Source organism: Corvus hawaiiensis, chromosome 14 (assembly GCF_020740725.1).
Source record: "Corvus hawaiiensis isolate bCorHaw1 chromosome 14, bCorHaw1.pri.cur, whole genome shotgun sequence".
Classification (NCBI taxonomy): Eukaryota; Metazoa; Chordata; class Aves; order Passeriformes; family Corvidae; genus Corvus; species Corvus hawaiiensis.
This window is the reverse complement of record NC_063226.1, coordinates 20,700,090-20,715,167: the sequence shown is the minus strand read 5'-3', so window position 1 is coordinate 20,715,167 and position 15,078 is coordinate 20,700,090. Positions and strand designations below refer to the sequence as shown.

The window sequence follows — 15,078 nt, the reverse complement described above, 5'->3', positions numbered from 1 at the left end:
CTAAGTGCAAACACGTGGAAGAGCTGCATGAGAGACTGGAAAGAAAAGGCAGACTTGAAGGAATTCTTCAGTCCACATTTACTGGGAATGAAACTCCGTGCAAGGATGAACAGCATCCTCAGGAGCTCTGGGAACATCTTAGTGAGAAATTCCATGCCATCTGAGCATCACTGGAATAATAATTAATTCAATATTTGCTCCCTAATGAAATCCATAAGCCAACCTGCTGCTGTACATATAAAGCCTGAATTCATATTTTCCATGTTTTGCACGGTGGTTTAAAGCAGCCTCATTTTCTTTCACTCTCTCTCTCCCAGGAGGAAGGATCAGGATTTGCCATGCACCAGAATTTAACATCATTTTTGTGCAGAATTTAACAAAATGCCTTCTTCTCAGATATGACCATTTAATCTGCTTAGGCTACAACAAGCATGGATGATACAGAATGAAATCAGAATCAAGAGCCCATACCGGGGCAGCAGAGACCACCTGCAGGGGAGCCCAATAACCCTGCCAGCTTCAGGAAATGTCCAGAGCATGCAATATTCCAATGAAAACACTGATTTCAAACCCATTCCCTGCAGACTGAATAAAGACTTGTGATAGTTATGAGCACTGCAGTTGTTGAAGCAGACTCTCACCTTTATAGATAGGAGGCTTATCTCTGTCAGACTTCTCCCTGTTAGCCAGCTCCAGGAAATCTTCTATCAAATCCAGAGATATTAGGGACTGGCTGAACACTAGGCTGAAAAAAGAAACGGAAACGCAGAATTCATCTCTGGAGTTATTTTCATCCTTGTACTGCTTCCTTTTTGTTCCCTCCTCCCTCTGATACGACCTTTGAGCCAAACAGCAACATTCAGTGGAGCACAGGCAGGTGTGGGAAGACTCCCTGATAAAAGTAAGTGTAACATGCTTGTCTGCTTCAGAAAACAGCCACAGCAGAACGAGGAGTGGATGGGGAACACTGTCAGACTAATATATTCATGAAGTCTTCAATAACGGGTCCAGAACTGACTTACACTTTGTCTCCCAGCTCCTCTGCCATTCGAAGAATTTCAAAGAGAAGCACCATCTTCCCAGAATGTTCCAACACCTCAGCATCTGCATCAGTGACAAAATCTTTGTACCAGTCTGGAGCTGGGCTACCAGGATTGGAAGATGATGTAGCTTTGCCTATTAAAAAAAAAAAAAAACAAAGAAAAAGAAATAAAAATCAAAGATGAGAACATGGTCATTATTTAATTGCTTTGAATGTCTGAACTACAGAATTGTTCCTTCATTAACTGATATGAAAAGAGTTAAAGAGGCAAAAAACCCCCAGTTTTTGCACTATCAGCAATTACAAGGCTGCACAAGAGTTAAGTATTTAAGTGATGCAGAGACAGAAACTCACCCTGACTATAATGTAATTCCTCTAACACATTAAATCTCTGTGTGTAAAAGTTTTACATACACACCCTCCCCCCCCACACACATTTACAGTATGTTTGTCACTGGGATGGGGACAAAACAAAAGATTTCTCACCTGAGCTGTCCCCAGAAATTTGAAGTACTTAGGGAAAAGGATTAGGCACACGAGATAAAACAATCAGAAAATTCTCTCTGTGATTCCAGATACAAGACAAAAGCTAGATTATTACAGGAAAAAACCAAAAATTTAAGTGTGCAGCTGTAAGAAGTTTGAGTAACAACTTTAAAAAGGTCTTGTATTCCTGCTGCATTGGATCTGCTTGCTCAGCATCCAATTCAAATTCCAGATGCAACAAATTATTGCACATATATTTCCTAATCTTTCCATTAATCTTCCAGCAATATGTTTCAAAAAGTTGAAAAGCAGCACAGTTCTTCTTAAACTTATATAATTTTGTACTTCTGAATTTAAAAATTTCACTGTGCAGCTTCCCTGCCTCAAACCCCCCAAGTGCTAAGTTGATGCCCCTTGTTTTTCCAGGACAAATACATTTATCCTGGATACATTTCCAGGATAAATTAGAAGTAGCAGGAGCTGTAAGTACGGAATTAAGGAATTTGCCATTCTGCCATCCAGCACAATTCCTGACAGCCCTCTCAAATTGCCTTTCGCAAAATGAAGCTGCCTCACATTTTCATCACTCTGTATTATCCTCACCTTCATCTGACTTTGTTGATGCAGGGTTGTTTGTAAGATCTTCTACATTTCCTTCCCCACCTCCACGAGATCTTGAATTCCAGACTTTAATGACTTCAACATCATTATCACTGCCACTTCCACTTGAGCTACACTCTTTCTTCACCTTTTTCCCCTTGGATTTTTTTTTCCTAAAAAGCAACATGATACACCCCATGATTTTTTTTTTTAAATCCCACTGCAAGAAAACATATTCTAACATACATAAACTAAACATCCACTTTACAGAAATCACTTCAGTTCTGTAGGGAAACCACACCAACAAATAAAATAAAAGCTCAATTACTTTGCATAATCATCAGAACTTAAGCTCATGGAAGTTTCATCGGAATCTGAAGCTATGAAGTCATCCATGCTGTCTTCATCAAAATAGCCCTCAAAAAGAGAAAAAACAGAAATTATTAAGTGTGTTCATCCAGAAGCTTTTATTAAATCTTTAGCCATCTGCTTACTCTTCATTTAAACAATGGTAAGTTCTACAAAGGCCTGGCCTTGCAAAATGTTTTAAGAATGACAACATACCCAGCAAGAAAAATATGACAAAACCAGCAGCAAAATGACCCCACAGCAACAAAGATTTCCATTAACTTGACGAAACTTTACCTAGAGTTTGGCAGAGCTTATTTGGAAAGTTCTCAAGTGAGAGTATTTTGATATATCTAATTTACCTTATTTTCTTTGCTAATATAATCCAGCTGCAAACACCAAGGGTGAGTCCAGATTCTGCTCAACATCTGGAAATCCTGGAATAGTTTAGCTCCAGCTTTGCCTCTTCCACCTTCATTTCCACCACCTACACCTGACAATAAAGTTCAGGTTTTAGAGTGAGCCCTGAAGTGAGTTTGCCACACAGTGCTCCCCTTCCAAGAGCCCATCAGTGCAGATCTGAGTGCTCTTTCCAGCTGCACATCACACTGTAACATCTCTTGTAAAAGGGCTCAAATTACTCAGTCACAGCCATTTTTTCTCCTAGTTAAAGTTGTCCAAATTAGTTTTTCCCCTTCGTCTTGATAATGAGAAACATGATTATATATTTTACATAAAAGCACATTGCTCCCCAGTACAGGAATGTATACAAATCCTCCTAAAAAGACAGACATGTCTATTTAGGTTTTGTAAAAGCAGCCCAAGATGGAAAACACAAAATAACATTTGCATTTAGGTTTCAATGAATCTGGCCAACTAATTTGAGCTACCTTTAATGACCTGTAATGCTGCAGTATTCTACTACAAAACAAAACTAAAAAACCCCAGACTATTTGTTTGCTGTCCAAGCACTTTAGTGCATGGTACAATGTTCAGAAAGTTGATTTTCACCTACCAATTGTGGCAAAATGCCCCTTATTAAATGCCATCAGTGTCGTCCCCAGGGAGAGCTGCAGGAACATACCTGTCAAATGATCCAGGTAATACTGGTACAGCTTGCACTGGATCGGGGTCATCCGCACCTCGAGCACGTACTCGTATTTGGGGGGCAGGAACTTTGTTAATGCTGTGTAATCTTTCCTCTGCAATTTTACAAACAGTGCTTCAGTCACAGAAACATGGGAACGACTCCTGAGAGCTTCAGGACTTGTGGCATCTCAAAGGACAAAGCACTGTGGATCAGTGACAGTGATTCTGGTGCTTTCCAGCCACACAGTGGGAAAATCTGGGCCAGTAAATAACAGTTCACCACAGGCCCTGCAGCAGAAACACACCTGCCCCACTCAGGTGCTTGTCACACCGAAGCCTATGACCTGCAAAGCCCATGGCCAGTTCCAAGTCCTTGCAAAGTTCACTGCAACTCCAGGAGCTGCTCTGGGAACCACTTTTGGGGTTTTTTTTTTAGAATACTAAACCCCAATTTTACTTCTGTTTTGGGTTTTTTTGACTCTTACATTACTCTGTCTCTCCACTCACCCAAAGACCACAAGAGAGCTGCTCTCTATGGACAGGATCTGTTCTGCACTGGTGCAGGGAGAAAATCATTTCATCCAATGCTTTTTTTATCTAAGGTCTATAAGGTAATGAGTTCTTCACCCTTTTGAACCTGAATAATTTTCCTTCTCTCTTGTTTTCTGCTGTTCTGATTCTCACACATCAGAAAAAATACATATTCAGAAACAACTGACAAGCTATGGACCAGCAACTTTCTGTGCAGACTTTAAGGCAGCTCTTAAATGTGCATATGGAATTAAAAAAAAGAGTATTTCAAAGCAACTCATATCCTACTCTACCATAAAATGCTCTTGTCTCCTAGCAGGAAACAGCTGTATTCTCTAATACTTGTATTTTAGAATACACTGACATTTGGAGAAAAACTATGAAGTTTATCTAATCCCAAAGAATGCAGAGATCTAACAATCAGTGAAAAATACTAAAGTTAGAAGATTTATGGAGCTCTCAAATCAGAAGTTTACAGGCCTTTGGGTGCTTTTATCAGAGGGAGATGAAATAACTCCTCTCCTTCCCTGCAGTTAAACGAAGTGATGAGTTAGGGACAAACTGTTCTTACCTGAACACAGCCAGCCAACATCTCATAGAGGATGTGAGCACGTTTCTTCATCACTCTGACATCCACCAGAGTGGAGTCTGCGCACTGACCGTTCTGGATGGGATTGATGAATCGATTCCGGAATTCCTTAATTGAGCCAAGCAAATTCTCCTTAATGAAGTTAACCATGCAGTGATCTAGGAGAAAAAACCCAGATTTGAGTGGTTCAAAATGGAAAGCACAGTGCTGGGATTAATGCAAACAGAAAATAAACGAGTCACATCTAAATACAGAGAAACGTCGCAGGCAGCTGCGCTGTATCAAATTCTTCTCTTCCAATCAAACTAAATATATCTTCTATGGCTGACAGGCAAATGTGTACTGAAGGAAATAAAAGACAACTACTCACATTCTATAAGATTATTCTGCAGTGGTGTCCCTGTCAGAATTATTCTTCTCCTAGACCGAATAGAATTCATTGCCTTAGAGACTGCAGATGCTTCATTTTTCAATATGTGACCTTCATCACACACCACAAAGTCAGGACCTGGAAAGAAACAACTTTCAATCTCTCCACAATATTTTATTGCCACAAAGAACCTGAGAGCATGAAGTATCCAAAATTTGTTCAACCAGTGTTACTTAAAGGGTTTTTTAAACTTTTTTTTGTGTGTTTCATGGTGAGATTTTTTAGCACTGATTGAGTTCTCACTCAGCTTTTGCACAAGCATTCACAGTAGCCACTCTGGTGAACTAAAGGTTGTTGCTTGTAAAGTCTTCATGGCAAGGATTAAATTCAGCTTTGCAGTATATTCCTGTTAAAATGGTCTATCCCTGCAGCTGGCTGTGCACAGCTGCACCTCCATCCATCCCATCAAAACTCAGTAAAACTTCCTTCTCTCCAGCTTTAGGCTGCCATCTACTGACACTTGGGCAATCCCAAAACACCCAAAAACCAGGTAACCTGAAATTTTTCATCAAGGCAAGAATATCACTAGGGGGACAGAGTGCAATCAGAAGTCTTAGATAATATAGAACAACCAGATTTGATCTGAATTACAGACAAGTGAATTGCCACCTTGCAGCTGAAAGTCACCTCAGCAATGTCCTCAGCCTTCTTCCAGGAGATAAAATATCACTCTGGTTTAAGTGAGCTGCACAAGGAATGTCAAAACCACACCACAACACATTCCCACAGTATGCAAAGCAACTCTAATAATAAGATAAATAATACCCAACTTGGCAGAACAGACTTACACACACTAATTGCTTTCAGATTTAGCACAATTTCTGGAATTTCTTTCCTTGAAAATGAAGTAAAAGATATTCTAGGATCCAACTAGTAACTCAGAAGAAATGTTTTACCAGCTCTAAACCTGACCTCAGTTCCAGCACTCTCAACTCTGAAAGCAGCTCATGACAAGTTGCTGCACCTTGGAGAAAAGCCACCAGTTGGGTTCAGCAATTCAGCTCTAAAAAGGCCAATATTTGAGGAGCAAAGGAGGATTTGTCAGCAAGGACAGTCTAATCTTTTGCAACTTACTGAGAATACTTTTTGTCAGACTAAATTTAAACTGCCTTGTAAAGAACAAAATTAATTCTATGGCAGTGATCAACGACAGAGAATCAATTAACCTCTGACTACTCACATGCCAGTGCCAGACACCTTAATCATGCCATTTTAAGGTGATTTAGAAGTGATCTGAATCTCACATGTGAAAAGAAATAAATCAAGAAGATATTTTTTTCCAAGCAAAAAACCCAAACAAAACAAACCCCAAACTTTTGAAACAAGTCTAGAAGACAATTCTGAAAATCCACATATGAATTCCAAATGCACTTAGGCTTGTTCAAGCCAATGTATTTCTGAATTTTCCCATCTGCCACAGAAACATTTCCCCGTATTATTTAATGACTTTTGTACCTTCCCAGTTTTGACAGCATGAAAAACAGAGTGGCTACACACAAAGCCTTCCTTTAATTTTATATAACCATCTCCAGCAGGGACAGATCCTTTCTCTAGTCCTCATTTCATTAAAGACTGATTCATTCACATGAAGTTAGAGAAATTAAATTACAAAACCATCTCAAAACCTGTTGTTTAGAGTAAGTGAATGACAGTAAAAATATGAAAAAACCCCAATCTTAGTACAATTATTCATGGTTTGTTTGGCAGGCATGTAGCACTGATATCTTGAACTAACATCTTGGCTACAGCTCAGCAGCAGGGATTTTCATAAATGTGTGGAGTTTTTCCCTTGTTCTTAAAAAACACAAATGCAAATCATTATGGACAGAACATTCCTCAAAATATGATAAGGAATGTAAAACTTAAAGGGACCTCAGGGGATCATTTAGATCATTTTCTCCATCTGAGATAAGGGTTATGAGAAAGGGACAGACCTGACAGAAGTGGGAAACTCCACAGCCTCTCTTGCTAAAACACTGTGCAATAATACCCAAGCTGCTGCAAATCTGAATAAATTCTGCCCTTTCCTTTCCCCAAATGATGTCAAAACCAACTGATAACACTCCTTCCATTAACCAGCTTCTAAATGGTGGAAAATGTGTCAGTTTAGTTGGTTTTTTTCTAGGCTAAACAGCCCTACTCATGCAATCTTTCCTTACAGTCTTCACCTTCTCATCCTTACTGTACTTGCACATGTTAATATATTGAAATATATAAATGAGAGATATACAGAGGTATATATACACAGTTCTCCTGTTCCTCTGAAGTCTACAAGAACTTTATACAACTGTCAATTAAAGAGCAGTTTCCAAGTTAAACAGTGAGAGAATTTTTGTGAGTAGCAACAAGTAAAAAAAAAAAAAAACGTTATTGAAGTGCTACAAGCAGAGCACAGCAGTGATCAATAACCAACAGCCCTTCCAGCAATGGCACAAAGCAGCCTGGAAAACCTGCATGTGTATGTAATCCTGCCATTCTTCCACGTAGCAGAGCTGGGTAATTAATGAAATCACTTCTCCACCCATAAACTTTGGCTAAACCTTCCCCCTCTGGTCCCCTTAACAATGCAACACAAGCTTCACATATATAATATGTCTTACTCCAGAAGTATTCACCAGACACATCTCATTAAATTAGCACTTAAATACCAAATTTGCAGCTTTTTAAATGGGAAATGCTCTCAGAGGCCAAGGTTTCCCTATCTCCAGTCCCAGCAGCAAGCCAGCACATGGCTTTCTCCTGCACTGGAACCTGCAACTGTCCATGCTGACTCACCAAGAGAGCAAAAATCAAATGAGAATCTTGCAATGCACGTTCTCATCCATTTAGCCAATCCAAATGGCTCCAAAAATTAGTGGGTAGCAACACATGGACATTTCTATCTTTTGGCAATTAGTTAAAATACAGAAAGAGATGAGGCAACATGAAATGCACTCAAGTTGTGCCAGGAGAGGTTCAGGTTGGGTATTAGGAAAAATTTCTTCATTGAGAGCGGTTAAGCATGGAAGGAGCTGCCCAGGGAGTCACCATCCCTGAAGTGTTCAGAAAATGAGTAGATGTGGAAGATCATGGCACAGCTTAGTGGGCATGAGTCTGCACTTGATCTTGGAGGTCTTTTCCAACCTTCAAGTTTCCATGACTCTATAAAAATAATTAAGGAGTTATTTCAAGGTTGACTTTCCTAGTGGTCTGATTCCCTCCTACCAACCAGTCCTAGAAGAGAAGAGAAGAGAAGAGAACAGGAGGCTCCATGTTCATATGGAATTATTCAGAATCTGTAAGGTTCAGTGGCTTCCAAACCCAATTAAATCTATACAAGTCCATGACCTAATCCCAAACACTGCTCTGTCCCAGTGTCTGAAGAGGTCTGGAAGGAGAACAGGAACACAGCAGGGTAAAAGCACGGGATGGGACAGGGCACATTACACCAGTCACTGTCTCCTCCTAGCACTGCACTGTCCAACATCCCAGAGTCCAGCATTTTTGGGGTTACACAAACACAAATCCATGAAGGGACAGTGCTGCTGGAAAGACACATGGTAACAACCCTAATGTTTGCCCTTCCTTACACTTTCCACCAGGGAAAACTCCCACAACAATCAATCACTGTATAACACTATTTCATCACTGCACCAGAACATGACCCACTGAGCACGAAATTACTGTCCTGTCACCACTACTTTGACACAGCAATTCACACCTTTTATCCCTTTGCTTTGACTTTCCTGGCAATATTCTCAATAAATGCAATATCCTGAGAAAATCAGATACAGAATAGCACTGACAGCACAGGGTTCCCCCCCTCTTTTTTGGTGTTTGGTTTATTGTTGGGGTTTTTTTTTGTTCTCAGTAACTACAGCTTAGGTAGGAGGAGTCAAAAAACCCATTGGCAAGAAGTACATTTCCTTCACTGCTTAAATAATGTGTGTGGAATCAACACATATATCAACAAAAATAGTTCATCAGCTGCTGCACTGGAGCTTCCCTGACTCCACAGCCACTGTAGGACTTAGTCAAGCTGGCAGAAAATTAATGTTTTAGCTGCTCAAGCAGCCTTTCTGCAGAGCTGGAGATGCCAATTCCACTTGGCCAATGCCAATAACCACAAAGTTACTTTTCCCCTTAAAATAATCTCTTTGTCTGTTAGAACAGAATTCACAGCCCTGCTTTAGAAGGAAACTTCACAAAATCAAGCTCACCGAGTACAGTTATCAATCAGAAAGAGGGAAAAAAATAAAACCAATCACAGACTGTCAATGTAAAGTCCAGTCAGATAATTAAGATCCAAGAAAACCCACCTCCATTTACTTTGCCTTCCATATCTGCATTCTCAAGGAGAAATACCAACAGTACAGCAAAGGTGCCTTTTAAAACCAGTTTTTAAGACATCCTGCATAACCCTAAGTTATTTTCAGGTATCAGCTGCCAGTTCAGAATTTGCAAGGAAATTTTGCTATTATGGTGAACCTTCCTAATCCTAAAATTTTTACTCCTTTTTGGTGACCACCTGAGAAATCAGTTATATTAACTTGGAATACTTTCAAGTGCTTCCATACATGTTGACAATAAGTTTGCTCAGTTCAGCTCAGCTCAAAGCAGACATCTGTTTCTCAAGACTGAAAACATAATTACCTGCTTTATCTGCATTCCCTTAATTAGCGCTTCATTAACACTTGTTTTTTCACACTTCTAAGGTACACTGTCTCCTATTTTCATGTGTAGCTGCGCCCTTAACGGTAAATTTCCATCAGGGACAAAACAGCTTGTGGTTGTAACAAATTAACAGATTAAAACAGCCTTGGATCCCCAATAGACACCTCAAATTACTTTGCAAAGGAAGCAATGCTAGCAAATAAGAATACTTAATAAGAGAAGTTTCCAGAATATATTCCTTGTATTTGATGTAATAGAAAAGACTATTACAGAAATCTATTTACAAAAGCAGATGGGGGAGATTCTGCACAAATTTCTGTAACTCAGCAAAAGCCAACAAAAAAAAAAATCTGATTTATTTTTCTTTCCTCATATACATACACCTGGGAAGTACAATCTATACAGCCTGTATTAATTTTCACTTACCTGGGTCGACTAAAGCTTTATTAAATATTTCTTTAAGTTTTCTACTCTTCACATTCCTGCCTTGGGCCAGATTTCGGTACATCTCGTAGCCAATGATCATCACACCTCCCTCGTCCTGCCAGCGCTGCAGCATGTAGCTCCTCTCCTGAGGCCTTTTCACAGTTGCCAGCTCACAGACCTTCCAAAGGGGAAAAAAAAAAAGCTTTAATTACTCTTAAAATACTCAAAGAATGGTGCAACTTTTAATACTTACAACATATGAAGTAGAATTCACATAAAGTGCATTCCTTAGCCTGTACTCTGAGTGGTGGAACTTCCCAATTATGCAAATCATTCAGTTATTTCATGAAGAACTCTTTTTAAGCCTTTTACCTCTAGTCTTTCCTCATCTTCCAAACCTTCTTGCCATTTTTCAAACTCATTCAGCCAGTTCAAGGCAGTGTTGAGTGGACACACGACCAGAGCTGTCCGAAAATCCAGTTTGTCACATAGCAAGACTGTGTGGAGAAAACTTACTACCTGCAAGAGAAAAAAACAAGCAGAACACCAAATAAACATCAGGAAAGAAAGATAAATGTATCTATTCAATTATGTAATTAAATTACCAACAACAGCCTTGTTTAAACATGTTTTTCCTGTTTTAACTCACTGGTTAAAATTTCATACAGGTGTTTTTGGAGTTCATACACTCCTTACTCTGTGTTACATGGCTGCACACATCCTTCACATACTGAGATCCACTTTTGAACTGCTGAAGGATTTCATAAATAGAGAACCTTCCCTTTACATTTCACCAATCATTTTCATAAATTAATCATTTCTATCAGGTCATTTTTAAGCTTTCTCCCAACACTCGCCCCAAACACAAAATAAATTCACAGTCAAGTTTCTCAGAAGTGAACTTCAGTCTTAAAGCAGTTTCTCACACTTGATTTTCAAGGTATTTCAAAGCAAATTCTCTCAGAAGAGCTCTGCAGCAGGTTATGGCAATGTTTTCCAAGGATTCACCCTGCAGCCAGCCTAGCTGTATGTTGCACATGACAACACCTCCTTGAGGCCTGGAAAAAACCCAAAAATCTTTTGGTGTCGCTCTGTGTTCCTGCTGGGCTGCCTGCTTTGAGCAGCAGCAAACAAAGGCAGGATTAGAGAAGAGTCAGCAAATCCCATGGCAGCTCCAGCTCTCCCACTGGACTTTTAATACACAACAGCAGAAGTTCCTTCTGCATAAAATCTTGGTATCTGGCAACTCTGATTTAATAGATTGTTCAGAGGAATTTCAAACTGCATGACCGTGCTTGGAACACTGGGCAACAAAGTGCTTTTGAAACAAAAGGAGTTACTGGTTGTTCTGTGGTAAGACAAAACTACTCAGGAAGATTCATGACCAAAGTCCTCTGTCCTGGCCAGCAAGTCCCCAGCTGCCTGATTTCCCTGATCTCTTTGCAGTTTGCCAAGTCTCCTAGAACTCGTGGTGGTTCAGCTCTTTTAAGATCTAAACAGCAAATGGCATCACAGAGCACAGCAGAGTGACTGGCAGATGGACACATGCAGAAAAAACCAACTACCTCAGCTTCAAACACCAGCCCTAAAAATGGGTTATATTGATATATGTTTCTAACTATGGCTTTTTCTTTGATTATCAAGAAGTTGCAGCCAAAATTACTGTCATTAACACATCTGGATCACTATAAAAATACCCTCTGCTGTGAAGTATTTAATCAAACTATATGGTGTAAAAGTGTAGGTGTAAAAAGTCCCCTCCACAACAGTTCTGCAAAGCATTGCAAATCTCCACTAAAAGGTGTGATTATCCCATCCACAACAGTTCTGCAAAGCATTGCAAATCTCCACTAAAAGGTGTGATTTAACTCCTGAAGAACCACACCACCTAAGCTAGAATCAAGTGTGAAAAATACATCTTTCAAAGGTGATTTTCAAAGTGTTCTGTAGAACTACAGACTGTCAGAATACTGTGTCTGTCACTCCAATTTCCCTAAACAAAGCAAATTTTTATATTTGCTGGAGCTGGAGTTAAAAACCTGCTGTGCACCAGCACCAACCACAGCTGCAGCTTGGTTTGCCTGAACTGGTCGTACCGCGAGTGACCTCGGTCCCTCTGATCATCCTCAGCTTTGTTTCACTCCAAAAACCCCCACAAACCCACCAGCATCTGACTTTAGAAATAAAGTCTGGCATTACAAAATAAAAACAACCAAATCTGATAAACTTGTACTTTATCAGCAGCAAATGAATTTAAAAACAGTCAAGGAAATAAACCACTTAAGGGAAAACGAATGAGGAAGATAGTAAAAACCACAACCTGCTTACAATTATCACACTGTCTTAGAAACAGGTTCCTGGAGCCTCTCTCCTACCAGCTGTATTTATTTTCTTGTTCTGAGTTGCAAGGGAGCTACACAGAAATCAATTTTGTTTCTTACCTGTAATGTTTTCCCCAGGCCCATACAGTGAGCAAGAATGCAGCCAGAGCCAGGAGATGTCTTGGTTTTTTTTACAGATTCACAACAGCAATCCCACATGAACTGAACACCTGAAGGAAATAATTGAAGTTTTCTGATTAAACATTCACTTCATTAAAGTTCACCTGATAAGAGACAGCTGTGATCACTGAGATCATGATAACTCTTAGGAAAGCAGCTGTCAGGATAATTATTGATTCATTTCTGTCCAGCGGGTTGTATGTGGGATGATCTTTGTCTTGAATTTGATTATATTCACAGTTTCTCTGAAGATGTGGCAACTGGGTTGGAAAACATTACTGTGAGGATGCAGATTGACTGATCTTGGGGACAGGGAGAAGAGAAAACGTTCTGGTTTTACCTGCCAAGGAGTTTTTATTCTAATTCAGTCTGCATAAAGTGCTGTGCTCCTGGAGAGAAAAATTTAAATTTTTTTCCTTTAAAGTCTTCCCTTACCATCTACTTGGTGTGGTTTCAGTCTGGTCACTATACTCCTGTGAACCTGCACTAATGGTTCTTTGGTTTCTTCATCTTCATCTAAAACCAGCTTGGTTGTAATGGGACATTTCAGAGGTGAAGCATCTTCGATCTCTATCACCTGCAAAGAGAACCAGGGCACCAGAGGAATATTCTCACGTGAATAACATCCACCATCTGAGACACATCAGATTTAGCAGAACTGGAAGTCATAATTTATTTAGTAAAAAGAAGCTTTCAATTCTTTACTGCCTCACAACTTACTCTGGCACTGAAGTGAAGCAGCAGGGAACTGAAACAACTTTCTAAAGATCTCAGCATCAAATAAAACTTACCAAGGTCACCCTGCAGGAAACTGCAGATAAAACTTGTGGCTTACAAGGCTGCATGTAAGCAGTTTTCAAAAATTACCCATCAAATTACACTGAGGTTGAAATTTATCATCTTAAACATGATCAGGAATTCAAGTTCACAGAATTTTACAGAGAAATCAGACCATACCTCTCTCAATTTCTCTCTCTCCCGTTCTCTCTCTGCTATACGTTTTCTTCTTTCTTCTTCTTCTTTAAGTGCATTTTGCGTTTCTGTTCGAAGTTTATCATCTTTAATAATTTTTCTTATTTTCTTCCTGCCTTTTCCAGGAGACTTTGAGTCATCATTGTCCTCATTCTCGGAGTTACTCTATTAGAAATTAAATAAAGTACACATTAGCTAGAAAATTATGGCACAGACCATCAAACCCTTCTTTCTTAGACAAGCTCCCAGAAATTCTTATACACACAGGTGAAGTTCAGCTAACAAGAAAAAAGATGTCTTTTTTAAAAGTATGACAAAAGAAGTGCCACCTTAACTGTAATGTATTCTGAGATACCAAAGATAAGCCCCGCTGTGCAAAGGCAGTACTGAAGGCATTGTTATCATTTAATAGTTGCTAATGATTATTAATAAAGCATTTCTTTCCTGTTATACTGGTGCTAAATCAGATCAGCCCTTACTTCCACCACACAGGACAAGAAACCCCAACACTACTAAAGCTTTAATCTACAATTTGTCTCACCTACATTTAGATTAAAAATTCCATTTACTTCAATATCAAGCATTTTTATCAAGATGTAGACAGGAAAAGTTTTTAGTTAAACAATGTTTTACCTCCACAATGGTGGCACTTTATAAATTTTAGCCTGAACTGACATTGAGAAAAGTTTTAATTTTTTACTGTCCTTTGTGCAGAGCTGTTTGAGATACCCTGAGCAGCTGGCAGAAGAGACAGCAACTCCCCTTTATTCCTTCAAAACATGATACAGCACCTTATTCTCATTTTCACTTGACGAATCCTCCTGAACCTTTATCCTCCTTCGTTTCTTTTTCTGTTTGTAGCTGCGCTGGTTTTCTTCTGCCTCAGCTTTTTTGGCAGATCTATTAAAATACAAAAAGGCAATATCATTGATAAACCATAATAATCCACTGCCTTGCTGAAAAACAATGGTAAAGAAGTACGACATCATTAATTAATAAAATATGCACTCCTTTTGTGCAGTTAGGGCTGACTTCCAAATTCCTTCCTGCCCCTCAGCCCACTGGACACACAAAGCAATGAGAAAACCCTACAGAATCTCAGAACTGTCGAGCAGTAGTTTTATACTGCAATCCACCAGCTGACAGTGTGTATTTGACATAAAAATGTCAATTTTTTTGTCCATCTTTTCTTGTACTGGCTCATCAAATTGTTGTGTACGCCCCACTGTGGTACAAATTCAAAACTCCCCCATTTGCTGCAAAATAAATTAATGTTCTATAATTCCTATAGATAAGTATCATCAGGGGTTTTAAGAACTGCTCCAAAGTGTTTAACTTTTACAGTCTCCCTGCCTAAACTGTTTTATTAAAACCCCAAATACACACAGGGTAAGCACAGTTCAGTTTTATT

General features: G+C 39.3%; 1 protein-coding gene across 2 annotated transcripts in view; it reads right to left on the bottom strand.

Annotated features, from left to right (window-relative positions):
• Positions 1-15,078, bottom strand: part of ATRX (ATRX chromatin remodeler) — a 66,234-nt gene that overhangs the window by 13,217 nt on the left and 37,939 nt on the right. For both annotated transcript variants that reach the window (XM_048318405.1, XM_048318406.1), the window contains 14 exons: positions 14,459-14,567; positions 13,653-13,832; positions 13,131-13,272; positions 12,636-12,745; positions 10,567-10,713; positions 10,195-10,372; positions 5,056-5,193; positions 4,668-4,843; positions 3,561-3,678; positions 2,839-2,969; positions 2,457-2,545; positions 2,132-2,301; positions 1,023-1,176; positions 642-745 (listed from right to left, as the gene is read on the bottom strand). In XM_048318405.1, the coding sequence (XP_048174362.1) occupies positions 642-745; positions 1,023-1,176; positions 2,132-2,301; positions 2,457-2,545; positions 2,839-2,969; positions 3,561-3,678; positions 4,668-4,843; positions 5,056-5,193; positions 10,195-10,372; positions 10,567-10,713; positions 12,636-12,745; positions 13,131-13,272; positions 13,653-13,832; positions 14,459-14,567 (1,946 nt within the window). The remainder of the gene's footprint in view (positions 1-641; positions 746-1,022; positions 1,177-2,131; positions 2,302-2,456; positions 2,546-2,838; positions 2,970-3,560; positions 3,679-4,667; positions 4,844-5,055; positions 5,194-10,194; positions 10,373-10,566; positions 10,714-12,635; positions 12,746-13,130; positions 13,273-13,652; positions 13,833-14,458; positions 14,568-15,078) is intronic.